The following is a 20221-nucleotide window of genomic DNA, read 5'->3' as shown; positions in this document are numbered from 1 at the left end:
TTTCTTTCTTTCTTTCTTTCTTTCTTTCTTTCTTTCTTTCTTTCTTTCTTTCTTTCTTTCTTTCTTTCTTTCTTTCTTTCTTTCTTTCTTTCTTTCTTTCTTTCTTTCTTTCTTTCTTTCTTTCTTTCTTTCTTTCTTTCTTTTTAAAGTAAAAACTCACGGGTAGAGTTTAATAAGTTTAATAAGACAGAAGTAGTTTAAGTAGTTTAACAAGACAGAAAAGGAAGGGAAATAATACAAATGATAAGAGAATGTACAAAGCAAGTGGTGCATAATGCAGTTGCTCACCACTTGCTGACTGATGCTCAGCCACCACCCTGAGCAATGACCACCCAGCCCCGCCGGAGCTCTATTGCTCAGCATGACACCACACACATGCTGTGGGACATCCCTTGGGCCAGTCTGGGTCACTTGTCCAGATTCTGTCAACTCCGATCTCCTGGTGCACCCTCAGCCTCCTTGCACGCAGAACAGAATGAGAAGCTGACAAGTCCTTGGCTCTGTGTAACCACTGCTCTGCAACAAGTGAAATGTCCATGTGTTATCAGCATTCTTTTTCTTCTAAATCGAAAACATGCGCATACCAGCCCCTGTGAAGAAAAAGAACCCTATCCTGGCTGAAACCCGCACCGCTCTTTACCTGATTTTCCCCAAGTCTCACAGCAGAAGATCCAAAGCAATGGTATTTGGCATGTTAAAGGAAAGGGGTTTTACAATTTAAAATTCTTCTCCAATTTGTATCCATTATAATGCTCTTAGAAGAGTAAAGGCTCAACATGTCTCTTTTCATAGCTTGTGAACTCTGTTCTCTGTTTTTTCAGGTTTGGACTCTCCAAAGCCATTGGTTTCTCAGCTCCTTCGTAAAAGTTAGCTCAGAAATTGAATCAAGGGTTGTTCCTGCCTGCCAATTTAGTGTGAACTTTGCAAGCATTCACCCAAAGGTGAATTAGGGATGGTATTAATATTACATATATCTCAAGCGTGGGAGGCAGAGGGATTTGGCCAACCTCTTTTGGGTGGTTTGTGGGGACAGGACAAGGGGCAATGGCCACAACATGGATGACAGGAAGTTCCGCAGCAGCGTGCGAAAGAACTTCTTCACAGTGAGGGTGACAGAGCACTGGAACAGGCTGCCCAGGGAGGTTGTGGGCTCTCCTTCTCTGGAGATATTCAAGGCCCGCCTGGATGCCTACCTGGGCAACCTGCTCTCAGGAGCCTGCTTTGGGAGGGGGGTTGGACCCGATGATCTCCTGAGGTCCCTTCCAACCCCTACAATTCTGTGATTCTGTGACATTCCCTTTCTGAGTCTTCCATAATTCAAATGCTGTTATTTAATTCCTCTCTCCTATCTTTCCGTTAGAAGTCATCGTTAGGAAGAGCATCCGCAGTGCATGTGGCATGCAGACATTTTCCAGTCTTTTACTCTCTGTGGCTAAGAACCTCGAGAGCTGGTCTGTTCTGGAAAACGATCCAATTGATGTTAGAACAGTTGCTTCTACTTCCTTTTGAGAGACCAAATACCAATTCAATCGGAGATTTCCCCTTTTAAGAATAATACAAAAAAGACAACTGGAACGGCAAAAGTTTTATTGTGCAAACAGACTAAGTCCAGAGCAATCAATCTATGACCTAACCAAGTGGAACTGGGAAAGTTTTCTTATTGTAACAGTTGAACTCCAGCACTATCAACCTATGAACTAAGAGACTATGAACGTGCGAGGGGGTGCTGCTATCCGTGCTCTGTCTAGCGGGTGCCATGCCTGGGTGCCATTTTGTCTCCGGCAGCTGCCCTGTCTTGTTCGCAGGTGCAGGTCGGGCAGTGTGGGGCTGCCAGGCACTGCCAGCTGTATGGCTGCAAAAGGGCTGCAGCCGAGGCGACTGCCAGCAAGGCCAGTGGAAAGGGTAGCTGACGGCACGGAGGCAGGGCAGCCGGGGGAGCCTGCGGAGCTCCTGCGTTTGGGCACAGGGGGATGTGGGAAGGGAGGACGTGGTGTGGGGAGGGAGCAGGAGCGGCAGCTGAGGTGTGGCTGCTGCCTGCTAGCAGCAGGGAGGGGTCCAGACGCTGCTGCTTGGCCCTGCCTGCTGCTGCAGCAGGATCTGGCAGGGTGGGAGAAGCTCCCTGCGAGGCTGTCGGGGCTCCGCTGGCTTCAGGGGTGGCTTTTGCCCAGTGCCTGGGGACTGGGGACCCTGCGCGTGCCGCTGGCTGTGTTTCTGCTGGAGCTGCTGCCATGGGGTCGTCCTCCTCCATATCAAGGTCTCTGCAGCCAGGCTGGGAATTTAGGCTGCTGCTGGGGCAGCTCTCATCCAGCCCCGCCTGCAGGGCCTTCCTCTTGGGGGCAACTCTGTCGCTTGCAGTTCTTGAGCAGGTGGGGAGCAGCTCTCTTGAAGTTGGGGTTATAGTAGTAGAGTAGCTAAAAAATGCAAAGGAGAAGAATTAGTTGCTCCGTGTTTGGGACTGAGAAACAGCAAGAGACAAGAACTGGGGATTTTAATTGGTAAAGGCAATCCTGGCTTAGCAAGATCTATTGGTCGGTTTAAGCCTACAACTTAATGATCCAGTCCTGCTGATACAGTCCTGGTGCGTTGCAAATGGCTGAAAATAAAGAGACTCCTCATAGCCTGATTTATTGATCTTTGTGTTCCATGGGTTCAAACTCATTGGGTACCACCCAAATGAACGTTATCTGCATTTCTACCCCTCAGCAATGCTAGCTCTAAAACACCTGGAAGTAGCCTGAACAAGCAAGTAAGACCAGAACATCTGCTGTTATCAGAATACTGTGAGAATTGGTTCACGCGTGGAGCAATGGAGGTACCTTCCTAGGAGCAGAAAATGCATCCTCTTCTTTAGGAAGATCAGGAAGCGAGGCAGAGCTTTGCAGGTCCTGCTGCAGTTTTCTGAATCCATAGAGATTAAGCTGACGGATGAAACTTTGCATTCTCTCAGTCTCAAAAACTCTCGGAGGGCTTGTCCTTCCCAGCACTTCCGCTTCAAACATTTCCTTGTCGATCACGATACAGGTTCCAGAGTGACCCCACCAGATGGCCTTAAATTCCTCACTTTCAGCCAGTTGCCAGAGTTTCCTTGGGAAGCCGAGGGATGAGAAGACGTTGTCCTGGCCAGCGTCCTCCTCAGAAGAATGATGAGGAAGGTGTTTGGTCTCAGGGTCCTCAGGGAGAGCTTGGGGATCTTTTTCTCCCCTTGTTGATGCTCCAGGAGCATCACAAGCTGCTCCTTTATCCTGTGCCAGAGGCTCAGGAGCAGGGGAGTCCGAAGACTCAAACAGCTCGTCTGGAGCAAAACCGTACGACATGTCTTCTGGCAGTGGCTCCTGTTTGATGTCATTTATCTCGTTGTCACTCGAGTTTCCGTCTGCAGCCATTTCTGCCAGAGGCTACTGCTGGTGCTGCCAGTCAGCCAGTGAGGCTCAACGGACTGTCTGGGGGTTCTGGTGGGGGAAGCTCAAACGTCACCGTGACGACCCAGTGTCACCATCACAGTGACATCACAGTGTGGCTCTGTCTGGAGCAGCCGGAGCAGGCATATTGCTGGTCCTGCAACGTAGCTATGGGTGTTTTGACTCAAGAGCCAAGAAGCAAATCAAGCCATTTAAAAGGGATCAGCCCTCAGCTGGCCGTTGCTTCCCCTTCCCTGTGTGGTCCCCTGAATAGCCCCCTTCCAGCCTCCTTGATGTCCCTCCGGCTTCTCCAGCTGGGGAGGGAAATCAGGCTCCCAGGCAGGCAAGGTTAACACAAGCAAACAGCAATCTCTTACCAGTTTGTCACTGTTCCTTGCAAATGCTTAGGGACTTCAATAGCGCTGCTTCAGCAAGGTGATGCTCTGCAATGCCAGTGGTCTGCCAGAGGCTGCTCTGTAGGTCCAACTAGAACAAGACACTACGTACATTTTGAGAATGCCATAAACGGAAGATGTGCAACCCTTCCTTTCTTGATTCAGTTCCTAGGCTTTGATTGGATATGTTAGCAGTTGAGAAAGCAAGCCAACACACTCAGTGTGTTCTCTTAGCCTTTTAAATCACACCCCCCCCTTCTGCAGAATTCTCTTCGTGTATCCTCGCAATGCCAACAAAGTCTACGAAAAAGGGTTTTCTGCTTGAAAGATAAAAGCAGGAAGCTATTTCCGTCAAGATTTAGTAGAAAGTACAGGTCTTTTCTGAGCCACAGTGTCAGCAAAGAGTTCAATGTCATACTAATTTCAGAGGCTGATGTATTCCATCAGTTTACCCTGATAAACTAACCACAACTTTTGTCTTCTATGAAGAAGTTAGTCAAGCCACTGAAGTCTTTAGACGCGTGCACAGGTATGTTCTTATCCACTTGCTACAGGCCTGAGCAATAAGCTTCAACAAAAGAAGCCTTCAGTGCCATCCTTTCTGCGTATGACTGAAAGACGCAACACAGATGCCACTTCAAAATCTCCAAGGTTCATTGCGAACAGCACACCCCGTCTGGAAGAATGTCTAGGGCTTCCTTGCCAACGTTTTCATATCTTTCACTCACCTGTGCAGCAAACAACAAATATTTCACCTGGCTGTGCATTCGTATTGCTTCTACCTCCTTGGAAAAGGGCCATACAACATAAACAAATGGAAAAGCTTACAAGGGAAGCAAACAATCACAAGCAACAGAAACATACAGTGCTCTTCTCCATACACCTCTGACTAAAAATTCATTTGGAAGAAAGCAGACTAGTCACAGTTCTATGACCAATGGCAGTGTGAACTAAATCTCCAGAACGGCAGGAGCAATAGAGCTTGCCTCTGAGACTGATAATCCCAGCCTCAGAAGGCTAATTTCTGCAGGACTTGATCAAGAACAAGGACAAAGCTAGTTCCATCTCCAACTTCTTGCTCTTGCATGTGGCAAGCCTTCACAAGCATTTTTGCAGTAGGGTGCTGGGCCTTGAAAAGCAGTCACACATCTTGGTCACTAACAGCTCACCTGGACTGCAGCTCCTGGTTTTTCCTGTGCGTCCAGTATAAGCTCCCGAATTTCAAGCTATATCTAAAGATACGCTGAATGCATGAAGTAGGAAAAGAAAGCAATGCGGATTAACATCACTGGGTCAGTTCTCTAAAAGCCACAACGACAAACATCTATGAAAAAAAAAATCACAAAGACCCGAACGTCTCCCCTGCAACATACATTGGACATCCTTGTTATTGGTTCTGTGCTATTTTGACAGCGTGCAGAGGTTTCACTGTCGCTTCTGCAACATGAGAGAAGCCTGAATTTAGACCTATAAGCTGAATTCACATATGTGTGTCTTACGAACAAGATCTCTACATTACAGTTTAATTCTAGTGTTTTACCTACCCTGGGAATGTACTCATCTCACACCAAGTTTACGTATTTTTTTCCCCAAAGTGTAATAACAACACTACGTTCTTGAAAATAACTGGAGCAAGTGTCACCTTATGCCAGAGAGTAAGGTGCATGACTTCATTAGATTAAGCAACTAGTCTTCAGATTTGTATTGTTTTTTAAAATCAGAATGAAGACTTCCGTACTAGCCCTACTTAGACTGCATACATTAAGTAAGGAATTACTACTGCTTTGAAGATGCTGCCCTATAGCTGGCCAGCTTTCTTGATGATTATCCTAGAAAATAATTTCTGTCTAGAAATGTGTCTAGATCTTCTGTCTCGTGTAGAACTCAGTATTATTTGCATAGTAATATAGACACACTTTGCACAGTATGAGAAAGAAGCTAGAAGTCAGTCTTTCCACAATGTTGACTTGACTTTATTCAGAAGAGGATGCTGTTCTATCCCCAGCTTCATCTCTCTGATTACCATATTGTAGGCAGACAAAACGTGGCAACCACCAACATCAGGAGATTAATACACCAGCTATTTCAGTCAGTTTTCCAAACACTGCATTGTCTAGGCGTACTCTCTTCTAAATCTGCAGTGGTTTGGGAGAACAAAGTACCCAATGACTAAGCGTCTTCTGCATCTGCTTGATGGCCATGCTGGGTAGAGCTCATTTACTTTCCTCCAATCCAGTGAAGAATGTAACAAAATGGCATACACAAGTCCTCTGGCAGGGTGACACACTTCCAGTTAGCATCCAGAACCGTCTGGACCCATGCTAAGAGAAACAGTAGTTTACAGCCTTGAAGGCTTCTGAAGCAAGAATGCTAGAATGCACGGAAATGGTGAAAAGCTGCAAGGGTTAAGTTCAGACTGCACATTAGGAAAGAATTCTTTACTGTGGGGCGATCAAACCCTGGAACAGGCATCCTTGAGAGGTGCTTGACACCCCAGGACTTCCAGTGTTCCGGAGGCATTTGGGCAATGCCCTCAAGAATGGGCTCTAGCTTTTGATTCTCCTTGAAGAGCTCAGACAGTTGGGCTCGATCTTTGAAGGTCCCTTCCAACTGAACTATCTTATTCTAGGAAAACTCGCTTCCAGCTCTCTCAAGATAGTAGCAGCATCATTTCAAACAAAAAGCTTGGCCAGATGATTGTAGCCGTTTTGTTCATTGCTAAAGGGGAAAAGAAATATCCATTAGGGAACTGTCACTTTGCACAGAAATACTGTTTCGATAGTGTTTTTGTTTATCTTACACATTAGAACATTAGCCTCCTTTAGAATTTAAATAATCAAGTTTTATTTTATTTTATTTATTTTATTTTATTTTATTTTATTCTATTTTATTTTATTTTATTTTATTTTATTTTATTTTATTTTATTTTATTTTATTTTATTTTATTTTATTTTATTTTATTTATTTTGTGAAATAACACCTAGGAATGTGCTACATCAAGAGGAACTCATTCATTTCTGCATTAGCACAGCTTGTCTTCCATGCCCTTTCACAATCGAAAGCCAACAGGCTCTGGACAACGCCAACATTAAGACAAGTGATGAGATGCTTGGTGAAATGGAATAACCAAAGGCAAAGCCTCCAGCAGCCTGATCGTGTGTGATGAAACACAATGCACTTCAGCAAAGACACCTAGAACACTGCTGTACGATTCTTGGTTGCATGCGAAGCAGTCATGCACTTTTGAGACTTATTTGCACAACTTCTCTGTGCTATTTTGCATGTTTTGAACTTTTGGTGCTTTTCTATAACAAGCTGGAATAACCAAAACGTTTTTATAAGATTATCTGAATACTTACTTTTATTACTAAATCTGTTTTCGTTGCATTGTATGTGGGTGGGTAAATGACTGGGGGAAAAAAAGAAAAAAAAAGAAAACAAAAAAGGAGGTCAAAAAGTTGCATGCAACTCATTATGACTGGATGTTATGGTAGTACCAAAATATTTACCCACATTTCAATCTGTTAGATACCCTTACACCAAATCTCTTTACTCTTTGTGGCACCTGGCTTTTGGATTAAATAATGTTCTTGCTTTCCATCGAAGGATCTCTAATATTGCATTAAGAATGACCTCTTTCATAGAAAGCCTAGCAAAGTAAGCTGTCTTTCAGATTTCACGATGTTGGACTCCTCACATTTCTATCCCTAGAAGTTGTTTATATTTGGGATTTGGAGTTACTTTCCTCCAAAATGCGCATACCAGCCCCTGTGAAGAAAAAGAACCCTATCCTGGCTGAAACCCGCACCGCTCTTTACCTGATTTTCCCCAAGTCTCACAGCAGAAGATCCAAAGCAATGGTATTTGGCATGTTAACAGAATGGGGTTTTACAATTTAAAATTCTTCTCCAATTTGTATCCATTATAATGCTCTTAGAAGAGTAAAGGCTCAACATGTCTCTTTTCATAGCTTGTGAACTCTGTTCTCTGTTTTTTCAGGTTTGGACTCTCCAAAGCCATTGGTTTCTCAGCTCCTTCGTAAAAGTTAGCTCAGAAATTGAATCAAGGGTTGTTCCTGCCTGCCAATTTAGTGTGAACTTTGCAAGCATTCACCCAAAGGTGAATTGGGGATGGTATTAATGTTACACATATCTTAAGCGTGGGAGGCAGAGGGATTTGGCCAACCTCTTTTGGGTGGTTTGTGGGGACAGGACAAGGGGCAATGGCCACAACATGGATGTCAGGAAGTTCCGCAGCAGCGTGCGAAAGAACTTCTTCACAGTGAGGGTGACAGAGCACTGGAACAGGCTGCCCAGGGAGGCTGTGGGCTCTCCTTCTCTGGAGATATTCAAGGCCCGCCTGGATGCCTACCTGGGCAGCCTGCTCTCAGGAGCCTGCTTTGGGAGGGGGGTTGGACCCGATGATCTCCTGAGGTCCCTTCCAACCCCTACAATTCTGTGATTCTGTGACATTCCCTTTCTGAGTCTTCCATAATTCAAATGCTGTTATTTAATTCCTCTCTCCTATCTTTCCGTTAGAAGTCATCGTTAGGAAGAGCATCCGCAGTGCATGTGGCATGCAGACATTTTCCAGTCTTTTACTCTCTGTGGCTAAGAACCTCGAGAGCTGGTCTGTTCTGGAAAACGATCCAATTGATGTTAGAACAGTTGCTTCTACTTCCTTTTGAGAGACCAAATACCAATTCAATCGGAGATTTCCCCTTTTAAGAATAATACAAAAAAGACAACTGGAACGGCAAAAGTTTTATTGTGCAAACAGACTAAGTCCAGAGCAATCAATCTATGACCTAACCAAGTGGAACTGGGAACGTTTTCTTATTGTAACAGTTGAACTCCAGCACTATCAACCTATGAACTAAGAGACTATGAACGTGTGAGGGGGTGCTGCTATCCGTGCTCTGTCTAGCGGGTGCCATGCCTGGGTGCCATTGTGTCTCCGGCAGCTGCCCTGTCTTGTTCGCAGGTGCAGGTCGGGCAGTGTGGGGCTGCCAGGCACTGCCAGCTGTATGGCTGCAAAAGGGCTGCAGCCGAGGCGACTGCCAGCAAGGCCAGTGGAAAGGGTAGCTGACGGCACGGAGGCAGGGCAGCCGGGGGAGCCTGCGGAGCTCCTGCGTTTGGGCACAGGGGGATGTGGGAAGGGAGGACGTGGTGTGGGGAGGGAGCAGGAGCGGCAGCTGAGGTGTGGCTGCTGCCTGCTAGCAGCAGGGAGGGGTCCAGACGCTGCTGCTTGGCCCTGCCTGCTGCTGCAGCAGGATCTGGCAGGGTGGGAGAAGCTCCCTGCGAGGCTGTCGGGGCTCCGCTGGCTTCAGGGGTGGCTTTTGCCCGGTGCCTGGGGACTGGGGACCCTGCGCGTGCCGCTGGCTGTGTTTCTGCTGGAGCTGCTGCCATGGGGTCGTCCTCCTCCATATCAAGGTCTCTGCAGCCAGGCTGGGAATTTAGGCTGCTGCTGGGGCAGCTCTCATCCAGCCCCGCCTGCAGGGCTTTCCTCTTGGGGGCAACTCGTCGCTTGCAGTTCTTGAGCAGGTGGGGAGCAGCTCTCTTGAAGTTGGGGTTATAGTAGTAGAGTAGCTAAAAAATGCAAAGGAGAAGAATTAGTTGCTCCGTGTTTGGGACTGAGAAACAGCAAGAGACAAGAACTGGGGATTTTAATTGGTAAAGGCAATCCTGGCTTAGCAAGATCTATTGGTCGGTTTAAGCCTACAACTTAATGATCCAGTCCTGATGATACAGTCCTGGTGCGTTGCAAATGGCTGAAAATAAAGAGACTCCTCATAGCCTGATTTATTGATCTTTGTGTTCCATGGGTTCAAACTCATTGGGTACCACCCAAATGAACGTTATCTGCATTTCTACCCCTCAGCAATGCTAGCTCTAAAACACCTGGAAGTAGCCTGAACAAGCAAGTAAGACCAGAACATCTGCTGTTATCAGAATACTGTGAGAATTGGTTCACGCGTGGAGCAATGGAGGTACCTTCCTAGGAGCAGAAAATGCATCCTCTTCTTTAGGAAGATCAGGAAGCGAGGCAGAGCTTTGCAGGTCCTGCTGCAGTTTTCTGAATCCATAGAGATTAAGCTGACGGATGAAACTTTGCATTCTCTCAGTCTCAAAAACTCTCGGAGGGCTTGTCCTTCCCAGCACTTCCGCTTCAAACATTTCCTTGTCGATCACGATACAGGTTCCAGAGTGACCCCACCAGATGGCCTTAAATTCCTCACTTTCAGCCAGTTGCCAGAGTTTCCTTGGGAAGCCGAGGGATGAGAAGACGTTGTCCTGGCCAGCGTCCTCCTCAGAAGAATGATGAGGAAGGTGTTTGGTCTCAGGGTCCTCAGGGAGAGCTTGGGGATCTTTTTCTCCCCTTGTTGATGCTCCAGGAGCATCACAAGCTGCTCCTTTATCCTGTGCCAGAGGCTCAGGAGCAGGGGAGTCCGAAGACTCAAACAGCTCGTCTGGAGCAAAACCGTACGACATGTCTTCTGGCAGTGGCTCCTGTTTGATGTCATTTATCTCGTTGTCACTCGAGTTTCCGTCTGCAGCCATTTCTGCCAGAGGCTACTGCTGGTGCTGCCAGTCAGCCAGTGAGGCTCAACGGACTGTCTGGGGGTTCTGGTGGGGGAAGCTCAAACGTCACCGTGACGACCCAGTGTCACCATCACAGTGACATCACAGTGTGGCTCTGTCTGGAGCAGCCGGAGCAGGCATATTGCTGGTCCTGCAACGTAGCTATGGGTGTTTTGACTCAAGAGCCAAGAAGCAAATCAAGCCATTTAAAAGGGATCAGCCCTCAGCTGGCCGTTGCTTCCCCTTCCCTGTGTGGTCCCCTGAATAGCCCCCTTCCAGCCTCCTTGATGTCCCTCCGGCTTCTCCAGCTGGGGAGGGAAATCAGGCTCCCAGGCAGGCAAGGTTAACACAAGCAAACAGCAATCTCTTACCAGTTTGTCACTGTTCCTTGCAAATGCTTAGGGACTTCAATAGCGCTGCTTCAGCAAGGTGATGCTCTGCAATGCCAGTGGTCTGCCAGAGGCTGCTCTGTAGGTCCAACTAGAACAAGACACTACGTACATTTTGAGAATGCCATAAACGGAAGATGTGCAACCCTTCCTTTCTTGATTCAGTTCCTAGGCTTTGATTGGATATGTTAGCAGTTGAGAAAGCAAGCCAACACACTCAGTGTGTTCTCTTAGCCTTTTAAATCACACCCCCCCCCTTCTGCAGAATTCTCTTCGTGTATCCTCGCAATGCCAACAAAGTCTACGAAAAAGGGTTTTCTGCTTGAAAGATAAAAGCAGGAAGCTATTTCCGTAAAGATTTAGTAGAAAGTACAGGTCTTTTCTGAGCCACAGTGTCAGCAAAGAGTTCAATGTCATACTAATTTCAGAGGCTGATGTATTCCATCAGTTTACCCTGATAAACTAACCACAACTTTTGTCTTCTATGAAGAAGTTAGTCAAGCCACTGAAGTCTTTAGACGCGTGCACAGGTATGTTCTTATCCACTTGCTACAGGCCTGAGCAATAAGCTTCAACAAAAGAAGCCTTCAGTGCCATCCTTTCTGCGTATGACTGAAAGACGCAACACAGATGCCACTTCAAACTCTCCAAGGTTCATTGCGAACAGCACACCCCGTCTGGAAGAATGTCTAGGGCTTCCTTGCCAACGTTTTCATATCTTTCACTCACCTGTGCAGCAAACAACAAATATTTCACCTGGCTGTGCATTCGTATTGCTTCTACCTCCTTGGAAAAGGGCCATACAACATAAACAAATGGAAAAGCTTACAAGGGAAGCAAACAATCACAAGCAACAGAAACATACAGTGCTCTTCTCCATACACCTCTGACTAAAAATTCATTTGGAAGAAAGCAGACTAGTCACAGTTCTATGACCAATGGCAGTGTGAACTAAATCTCCAGAACGGCAGGAGCAATAGAGCTTGCCTCTGAGACTGATAATCCCAGCCTCAGAAGGCTAATTTCTGCAGGACTTGATCAAGAACAAGGACAAAGCTAGTTCCATCTCCAACTTCTTGCTCTTGCATGTGGCAAGCCTTCACAAGCATTTTTGCAGTAGGGTGCTGGGCCTTGAAAAGCAGTCACACATCTTGGTCACTAACAGCTCACCTGGACTGCAGCTCCTGGTTTTTCCTGTGCGTCCAGTATAAGCTCCCGAATTTCAAGCTATATCTAAAGACACGCTGAATGCATGAAGTAGGAAAAGAAAGCAATGCGGATTAACATCACTGGGTCAGTTCTCTAAAAGCCACAACGACAAACATCTATGAAAAAAAAAATCACAAAGACCCGAACGTCTCCCCTGCAACATACATTGGACATCCTTGTTATTGGTTCTGTGCTATTTTGACAGCGTGCAGAGGTTTCACTGTCGCTTCTGCAACATGAGAGAAGCCTGAATTTAGACCTATAAGCTGAATTCACATATGTGTGTCTTACGAACAAGATCTCTACATTACAGTTTAATTCTAGTGTTTTACCTACCCTGGGAATGTACTCATCTCACACCAAGTTTACGTATTTTTTTCCCCAAAGTGTAATAACAACACCACGTTCTTGAAAATAACTGGAGCAAGTGTCACCTTATGCCAGAGAGTAAGGTGCATGACTTCATTAGATTAAGCAACTAGTCTTCAGATTTGTATTGTTTTTTAAAATCAGAATGGAGACTTCCGTACTAGCCCTACTTAGACTGCATACATTAAGTAAGGAATTACTACTGCTTTGAAGATGCTGCCCTACAGCTGGCCAGCTTTCTTGATGATTATCCTAGAAAATAATTTCTGTCTAGAAATGTGTCTAGATCTTCTGTCTCGTGTAGAACTCAGTATTATTTGCATAGTAATATAGACACACTTTGCACAGTATGAGAAAGAAGCTAGAAGTCAGTCTTTCCACAATGTTGACTTGACTTTATTCAGAAGAGGATGCTGTTCTATCCCCAGCTTCATCTCTCTGATCACCATATTGTAGGCAGACAAAACGTGGCAACCACCAACATCAGGAGATTAATACACCAGCTATTTCAGTCAGTTTTCCAAACACTGCATTGTCTAGGCGTACTCTCTTCTAAATCTGCAGTGGTTTGGGAGAACAAAGTACCCAATGACTAAGCGTCTTCTGCATCTGCTTGATGGCCATGCTGGGTAGAGCTCATTTACTTTCCTCCAATCCAGTGAAGAATGTAACAAAATGGCATACACAAGTCCTCTGGCAGGGTGACACACTTCCAGTTAGCATCCAGAACCGTCTGGACCCATGCTAAGAGAAACAGTAGTTTACAGCCTTGAAGGCTTCTGAAGCAAGAATGCTAGAATGCACGGAAATGGTGAAAAGCTGCAAGGGTTAAGTTCAGACTGCACATTAGGAAAGAATTCTTTACTGTGGGGCGATCAAACCCTGGAACAGGCATCCTTGAGAGGTGCTTGACACCCCAGGACTTCCAGTGTTCCGGAGGCATTTGGGCAATGCCCTCAAGAATGGGCTCTAGCTTTTGATTCTCCTTGAAGAGCTCAGACAGTTGGACTCGATCTTTGAAGGTCCCTTCCAACTGAACTATCTTATTCTAGGAAAACTCGCTTCCAGCTCTCTCAAGATAGTAGCAGCATCATTTCGAACAAAAAGCTTGGCCAGATGATTGTAGCCGTTTTGTTCATTGCTAAAGGGGAAAAGAAATATCCATTAGGGAACTGTCACTTTGCACAGAAATACTGTTGCGATAGTGTTTTTGTTTATCTTACACATTAGAACATTAGCCTCCTTTAGAATTTAAATAATCAAGTTTTATTTTATTTTATTTATTTTATTTTATTTTATTTTATTTTATTTTATTTTATTTTATTTTATTTTATTTTATTTTATTTTATTTTATTTTATTTTATTTTATTTATTTTATTTTATTTTATTTATTTATTTTGTGAAATAACACCTAGGAATGTGCTACATCAAGAGGAACTCATTCATTTCTGCATTAGCACAGCTTGTCTTCCATGCCCTTTCACAATCGAAAGCCAACAGGCTCTGGACAACGCCAACATTAAGACAAGTGATGAGATGCTTGGTGAAATGGAATAACCAAAGGCAAAGCCTCCAGCAGCCTGATCGTGTGTGATGAAACACAATGCACTTCAGCAAAGACACCTAGAACACTGCTGTACGATTCTTGGTTGCATGCGAAGCAGTCATGCACTTTTGAGACTTATTTGCACAACTTCTCTGTGCTATTTTGCATGTTTTGAACTTTTGGTGCTTTTCTATAACAAGCTGGAATAACCAAAGCGTTTTTATAAGATTATCTGAATACTTACTTTTATTACTAAATCTGTTTTCGTTGCATTGTATGTGGGTGGGTAAATGACTGGGGGAAAAAAAGAAAAAAAAAGAAAACAAAAAAGGAGGTCAAAAAGTTGCATGCAACTCATTATGACTGGATGTTATGGTGGTACCAAAATATTTACCCACATTTCAATCTGTTAGATACCCTTACACCAAATCTCTTTACTCTTTGTGGCACCTGGCTTTTGGATTAAATAATGTTCTTGCTTTCCATCGAAGGATCTCTAATATTGCATTAAGAATGACCTCTTTCATAGAAAGCCTAGCAAAGTAAGCTGTCTTTCAGATTTCACGATGTTGGACTCCTCACATTTCTATCCCTAGAAGTTGTTTATATTTGGGATTTGGAGTTACTTTCCTCCAAAATGCGCATACCAGCCCCTGTGAAGAAAAAGAACCCTATCCTGGCTGAAACCCGCACCGCTCTTTACCTGATTTTCCCCAAGTCTCACAGCAGAAGATCCAAAGCAATGGTATTTGGCATGTTAAAGGAAAGGGGTTTTACAATTTAAAATACTTCTCCAATTTGTATCCATTATAATATTCTTAGAAGAGTAAAGGCTCAACATGTCTCTTTTCATAGTTTCTAAACTCTGTTCTCTGTTTTTTCAGGTTTGGACTCTCCAAAGCCATTGGTTTCTCAGCTCCTTCGTAAAAGTTAGCTCAGAAATTGAATCAAGGGTTGTTCCTGCCTGCCAATTTAGTGTGAACTTTGCAAGCATTCACCCAAAGGTGAATTGGGGATGGTATTAATGTTACACATATCTTAAGCGTGGGAGGCAGAGGGATTTGGCCAACCTCTTTTGGGTGGTTTGTGGGGACAGGACAAGGGGCAATGGCCACAACATGGATGTCAGGAAGTTCCGCAGCAGCGTGCGAAAGAACTTCTTCACAGTGAGGGTGACAGAGCACTGGAACAGGCTGCCCAGGGAGGCTGTGGGCTCTCCTTCTCTGGAGATATTCAAGGCCCGCCTGGATGCCTACCTGGGCAGCCTGCTCTCAGGAGCCTGCTTTGGGAGGGGGGTTGGACCCGATGATCTCCTGAGGTCCCTTCCAACCCCTACAATTCTGTGATTCTGTGACATTCCCTTTCTGAGTCTTCCATAATTCAAATGCTGTTATTTAATTCCTCTCTCCTATCTTTCCGTTAGAAGTCATCGTTAGGAAGAGCATCCGCAGTGCATGTGGCATGCAGACATTTTCCAGTCTTTTACTCTCTGTGGCTAAGAACCTCGAGAGCTGGTCTGTTCTGGAAAACGATCCAATTGATGTTAGAACAGTTGCTTCTACTTCCTTTTGAGAGACCAAATACCAATTCAATCGGAGATTTCCCCTTTTAAGAATAATACAAAAAAGACAACTGGAACGGCAAAAGTTTTATTGTGCAAACAGACTAAGTCCAGAGCAATCAATCTATGACCTAACCAAGTGGAACTGGGAACGTTTTCTTATTGTAACAGTTGAACTCCAGCACTATCAACCTATGAACTAAGAGACTATGAACGTGTGAGGGGGTGCTGCTATCCGTGCTCTGTCTAGCGGGTGCCATGCCTGGGTGCCATTGTGTCTCCGGCAGCTGCCCTGTCTTGTTCGCAGGTGCAGGTCGGGCAGTGTGGGGCTGCCAGGCACTGCCAGCTGTATGGCTGCAAAAGGGCTGCAGCCGAGGCGACTGCCAGCAAGGCCAGTGGAAAGGGTAGCTGACGGCACGGAGGCAGGGCAGCCGGGGGAGCCTGCGGAGCTCCTGCGTTTGGGCACAGGGGGATGTGGGAAGGGAGGACGTGGTGTGGGGAGGGAGCAGGAGCGGCAGCTGAGGTGTGGCTGCTGCCTGCTAGCAGCAGGGAGGGGTCCAGACGCTGCTGCTTGGCCCTGCCTGCTGCTGCAGCAGGATCTGGCAGGGTGGGAGAAGCTCCCTGCGAGGCTGTCGGGGCTCCGCTGGCTTCAGGGGTGGCTTTTGCCCAGTGCCTGGGGACTGGGGACCCTGCGCGTGCCGCTGGCTGTGTTTCTGCTGGAGCTGCTGCCATGGGGTCGTCCTCCTCCATATCAAGGTCTCTGCAGCCAGGCTGGGAATTTAGGCTGCTGCTGGGGCAGCTCTCATCCAGCCCCGCCTGCAGGGCTTTCCTCTTGGGGGCAACTCGTCGCTTGCAGTTCTTGAGCAGGTGGGGAGCAGCTCTCTTGAAGTTGGGGTTATAGTAGTAGAGTAGCTAAAAAATGCAAAGGAGAAGAATTAGTTGCTCCGTGTTTGGGACTGAGAAACAGCAAGAGACAAGAACTGGGGATTTTAATTGGTAAAGGCAATCCTGGCTTAGCAAGATCTATTGGTCGGTTTAAGCCTACAACTTAATGATCCAGTCCTGATGATACAGTCCTGGTGCGTTGCAAATGGCTGAAAATAAAGAGACTCCTCATAGCCTGATTTATTGATCTTTGTGTTCCATGGGTTCAAACTCATTGGGTACCACCCAAATGAACGTTATCTGCATTTCTACCCCTCAGCAATGCTAGCTCTAAAACACCTGGAAGTAGCCTGAACAAGCAAGTAAGACCAGAACATCTGCTGTTATCAGAATACTGTGAGAATTGGTTCACGCGTGGAGCAATGGAGGTACCTTCCTAGGAGCAGAAAATGCATCCTCTTCTTTAGGAAGATCAGGAAGCGAGGCAGAGCTTTGCAGGTCCTGCTGCAGTTTTCTGAATCCATAGAGATTAAGCTGACGGATGAAACTTTGCATTCTCTCAGTCTCAAAAACTCTCGGAGGGCTTGTCCTTCCCAGCACTTCCGCTTCAAACATTTCCTTGTCGATCACGATACAGGTTCCAGAGTGACCCCACCAGATGGCCTTAAATTCCTCACTTTCAGCCAGTTGCCAGAGTTTCCTTGGGAAGCCGAGGGATGAGAAGACGTTGTCCTGGCCAGCGTCCTCCTCAGAAGAATGATGAGGAAGGTGTTTGGTCTCAGGGTCCTCAGGGAGAGCTTGGGGATCTTTTTCTCCCCTTGTTGATGCTCCAGGAGCATCACAAGCTGCTCCTTTATCCTGTGCCAGAGGCTCAGGAGCAGGGGAGTCCGAAGACTCAAACAGCTCGTCTGGAGCTAAACCGTACGACATGTCTTCTGGCAGTGGCTCCTGTTTGATGTCATTTATCTCGTTGTCACTCGAGTTTCCGTCTGCAGCCATTTCTGCCAGAGGCTACTGCTGGTGCTGCCAGTCAGCCCGTGAGGCTCAACGGACTGTCTGGGGGTTCTGGTGGGGGAAGCTCAAACGTCACCGTGACGACCCAGTGTCACCATCACAGTGACATCACAGTGTGGCTCTGTCTGGAGCAGCCGGAGCAGGCATATTGCTGGTCCTGCAACGTAGCTATGGGTGTTTTGACTCAAGAGCCAAGAAGCAAATCAAGCCATTTAAAAGGGATCAGCCCTCAGCTGGCCGTTGCTTCCCCTTCCCTGTGTGGTCCCCTGAATAGCCCCCTTCCAGCCTCCTTGATGTCCCTCCAGCTTCTCCAGCTGGGGAGGGAAATCAGGCTCCCAGGCAGGCAAGGTTAACACAAGCAAACAGCAATCTCTTACCAGTTTGTCACTGTTCCTTGCAAATGCTTAGGGACTTCAATAGCGCTGCTTCAGCAAGGTGATGCTCTGCAATGCCAGTGGTCTGCCAGAGGCTGCTCTGTAGGTCCAACTAGAACAAGACACTACGTACATTTTGAGAATGCCATAAACGGAAGATGTGCAACCCTTCCTTTCTTGATTCAGTTCCTAGGCTTTGATTGGATATGTTAGCAGTTGAGAAAGCAAGCCAACACACTCAGTGTGTTCTCTTAGCCTTTTAAATCACACCCCCCCCTTCTGCAGAATTCTCTTCGTGTATCCTCGCAATGCCAACAAAGTCTACGAAAAAGGGTTTTCTGCTTGAAAGATAAAAGCAGGAAGCTATTTCCGTAAAGATTTAGTAGAAAGTACAGGTCTTTTCTGAGCCACAGTGTCAGCAAAGAGTTCAATGTCATACTAATTTCAGAGGCTGCTGTATTCCATCAGTTTACCCTGATAAACTAACCACAACTTTTGTCTTCTATGAAGAAGTTAGTCAAGCCACTGAAGTCTTTAGACGCGTGCACAGGTATGTTCTTATCCACTTGCTACAGGCCTGAGCAATAAGCTTCAACAAAAGAAGCCTTCAGTGCCATCCTTTCTGCGTATGACTGAAAGACGCAACACAGATGCCACTTCAAAATCTCCAAGGTTCATTGCGAACAGCACACCCCGTCTGGAAGAATGTCTAGGGCTTCCTTGCCAACGTTTTCATATCTTTCACTCACCTGTGCAGCAGACAACAAATATTTCACCTGGCTGTGCATTCGTATTGCTTCTACCTCCTTGGAAAAGGGCCATACAACATAAACAAATGGAAAAGCTTACAAGGGAAGCAAACAATCACAAGCAACAGAAACATACAGTGCTCTTCTCCATACACCTCTGACTAAAAATTCATTTGGAAGAAAGCAGACTAGTCACAGTTCTATGACCAATGGCAGTGTGAACTAAATCTCCAGAACAGCAGGAGCAATAGAGCTTGCCTCTGAGACTGATAATCCCAGCCTCAGAAGGCTAATTTCTGCAGGACTTGATCAAGAACAAGGACAAAGCTAGTTCCATCTCCAACTTCTTGCTCTTGCATGTGGCAAGCCTTCACAAGCATTTTTGCAGTAGGGTGCTGGGCCTTGAAAAACAGTCACACATCTTGGTCACTAACAGCTCACCTGGACTGCAGCTCCTGGTTTTTCCTGTGCGTCCAGTATAAGCTCCCGAATTTCAAGCTATATCTAAAGATACGCTGAATGCATGAAGTAGGAAAAGAAAGCAATGCGGATTAACATCACTGGGTCAGTTCTCTAAAAGCCACAACGACAAACATCTATGAAAAAAATATCACAAAGACCCGAACGTCTCCCCTGCAACATACATTGGACATCCTTGTTATTGGTTCTGTGCTATTTTGACAGCGTGCAGAGGTTTCACTGTCGCTTCTGCAACATGAGAGAAGCCTGAATTTAGACCTATAAGCTGAATTCACATATGTGTGTCTTACGAACAAGATCTCTACATTACAGTTTAATTCTAGTGTTTTACCTACCCTGGGAATGTACTCATCTCACACCAAGTTTACGTATTTTTTTCCCCAAAGTGTAATAACAACACTACGTTCTTGAAAATAACTGGAGCAAGTGTCACCTTATGCCAGAGAGTAAGGTGCATGACTTCATTAGATTAAGCAACTAGTCTTCAGATTTGTATTGTTTTTTAAAATCAGAATGGAGACTTCCGTACTAGCCCTACTTAGACTGCATACATTAAGTAAGGAATTACTACTGCTTTGAAGATGCTGCCCTACAGCTGGCCAGCTTTCTTGATGATTATCCTAGAAAATAATTTCTGTCTAGAAATGTGTCTAGATCTTCTGTCTCGTGTAGAACTCAGTATTATTTGCATAGTAATATAGACACACTTTGCACAGTATGAGAAAGAAGCTAGAAGTCAGTCTTTCCACAATGTTGACTTGACTTTATTCAGAAGAGGATGCTGTTCTATCCCCAGCTTCATCTCTCTGATTACCATATTGTAGGCAGACAAAACGTGGCAACCACCAACATCAGGAGATTAATACACCAGCTATTTCAGTCAGTTTTCCAAACACTGCATTGTCTAGGCGTACTCTCTTCTAAATCTGCAGTGGTTTGGGAGAACAAAGTACCCAATGACTAAGCGTCTTCTGCATCTGCTTGATGGCCATGCTGGGTAGAGCTCATTTACTTTCCTCCAATCCAGTGAAGAATGTAACAAAATGGCATACACAAGTCCTCTGGCAGGGTGACACACTTCCAGTTAGCATCCAGAACCGTCTGGACCCATGCTAAGAGAAACAGTAGTTTACAGCCTTGAAGGCTTCTGAAGCAAGAATGCTAGAATGCACGGAAATGGTGAAAAGCTGCAAGGGTTAAGTTCAGACTGCACATTAGGAAAGAATTCTTTACTGTGGGGCGATCAAACCCTGGAACAGGCATCCTTGAGA

At 45.7% G+C, this 20221-nt stretch overlaps 3 protein-coding genes across 3 annotated transcripts; all 3 read right to left on the bottom strand.

Annotated features, from left to right (window-relative positions):
- Nucleotides 1-232: 232 nt before the first annotated feature.
- On the bottom strand, nt 233-3845 carry LOC119715537 (heat shock transcription factor, Y-linked-like). The gene is made up of 2 exons (XM_072038581.1): nt 2817-3845; nt 233-2411 (listed from the first exon to the last, which is right to left on the bottom strand). Exons 1-2 carry the CDS (start codon nt 3381-3383, stop codon nt 2301-2303), a joined length of 678 nt encoding a protein of 225 aa, XP_071894682.1. The 5' UTR covers nt 3384-3845; the 3' UTR covers nt 233-2300.
- A 4579-nt stretch (nt 3846-8424) lies between these two features.
- LOC113842363 (uncharacterized) lies at nt 8425-10815 on the bottom strand. Its single transcript, XM_027449356.3, has 2 exons — nt 9787-10815; nt 8425-9381 (listed from the first exon to the last, which is right to left on the bottom strand). Exons 1-2 carry the CDS (start codon nt 10351-10353, stop codon nt 8716-8718), a joined length of 1233 nt encoding a protein of 410 aa, XP_027305157.2. The 5' UTR covers nt 10354-10815; the 3' UTR covers nt 8425-8715.
- Nucleotides 10816-14851: 4036 nt separating this feature from the next.
- On the bottom strand, nt 14852-17640 carry LOC113843321 (uncharacterized). Its single transcript, XM_027455214.3, has 2 exons — nt 16766-17640; nt 14852-16360 (listed from the first exon to the last, which is right to left on the bottom strand). The coding sequence occupies exons 1-2, from the start codon at nt 17330-17332 to the stop codon at nt 15695-15697; spliced, it is 1233 nt and encodes a 410-aa protein (XP_027311015.2). The 5' UTR covers nt 17333-17640; the 3' UTR covers nt 14852-15694.
- Nucleotides 17641-20221: the final 2581 nt, after the last annotated feature.

The sequence above is a fragment of the Anas platyrhynchos genome, chromosome 1, assembly GCF_047663525.1.
Source record: "Anas platyrhynchos isolate ZD024472 breed Pekin duck chromosome 1, IASCAAS_PekinDuck_T2T, whole genome shotgun sequence".
Taxonomy (NCBI): domain Eukaryota; kingdom Metazoa; phylum Chordata; class Aves; order Anseriformes; family Anatidae; genus Anas; species Anas platyrhynchos.
Note: the sequence above shows the minus strand (reverse complement) of the source record. Positions and strands in the feature narration are given on the sequence as shown.

Bases quoted from the DNA above. Each gene is read 5' to 3' on its own strand.
- LOC113843321 (XM_027455214.3), bottom strand. From the start codon at position 17,332: ATGGCTGCAGACGGAAACTCGAGTGACAACGAGATAAATGACATCAAA. The intron at 16,361-16,765 runs GTACCTCCATTG...TGCATTTTTTAG, and splicing joins CATTTTCTGCTCCTAGGAAG to CTACTCTACTACTATAACCC.
- LOC119715537 (XM_072038581.1), bottom strand. From the start codon at position 3,383: ATGGCTGCAGACGGAAACTCGAGTGACAACGAGATAAATGACATCAAA. The intron at 2,412-2,816 runs GTACCTCCATTG...TGCATTTTTTAG, and splicing joins CATTTTCTGCTCCTAGGAAG to CTACTCTACTACTATAACCC.
- LOC113842363 (XM_027449356.3), bottom strand. From the start codon at position 10,353: ATGGCTGCAGACGGAAACTCGAGTGACAACGAGATAAATGACATCAAA. The intron at 9,382-9,786 runs GTACCTCCATTG...TGCATTTTTTAG, and splicing joins CATTTTCTGCTCCTAGGAAG to CTACTCTACTACTATAACCC.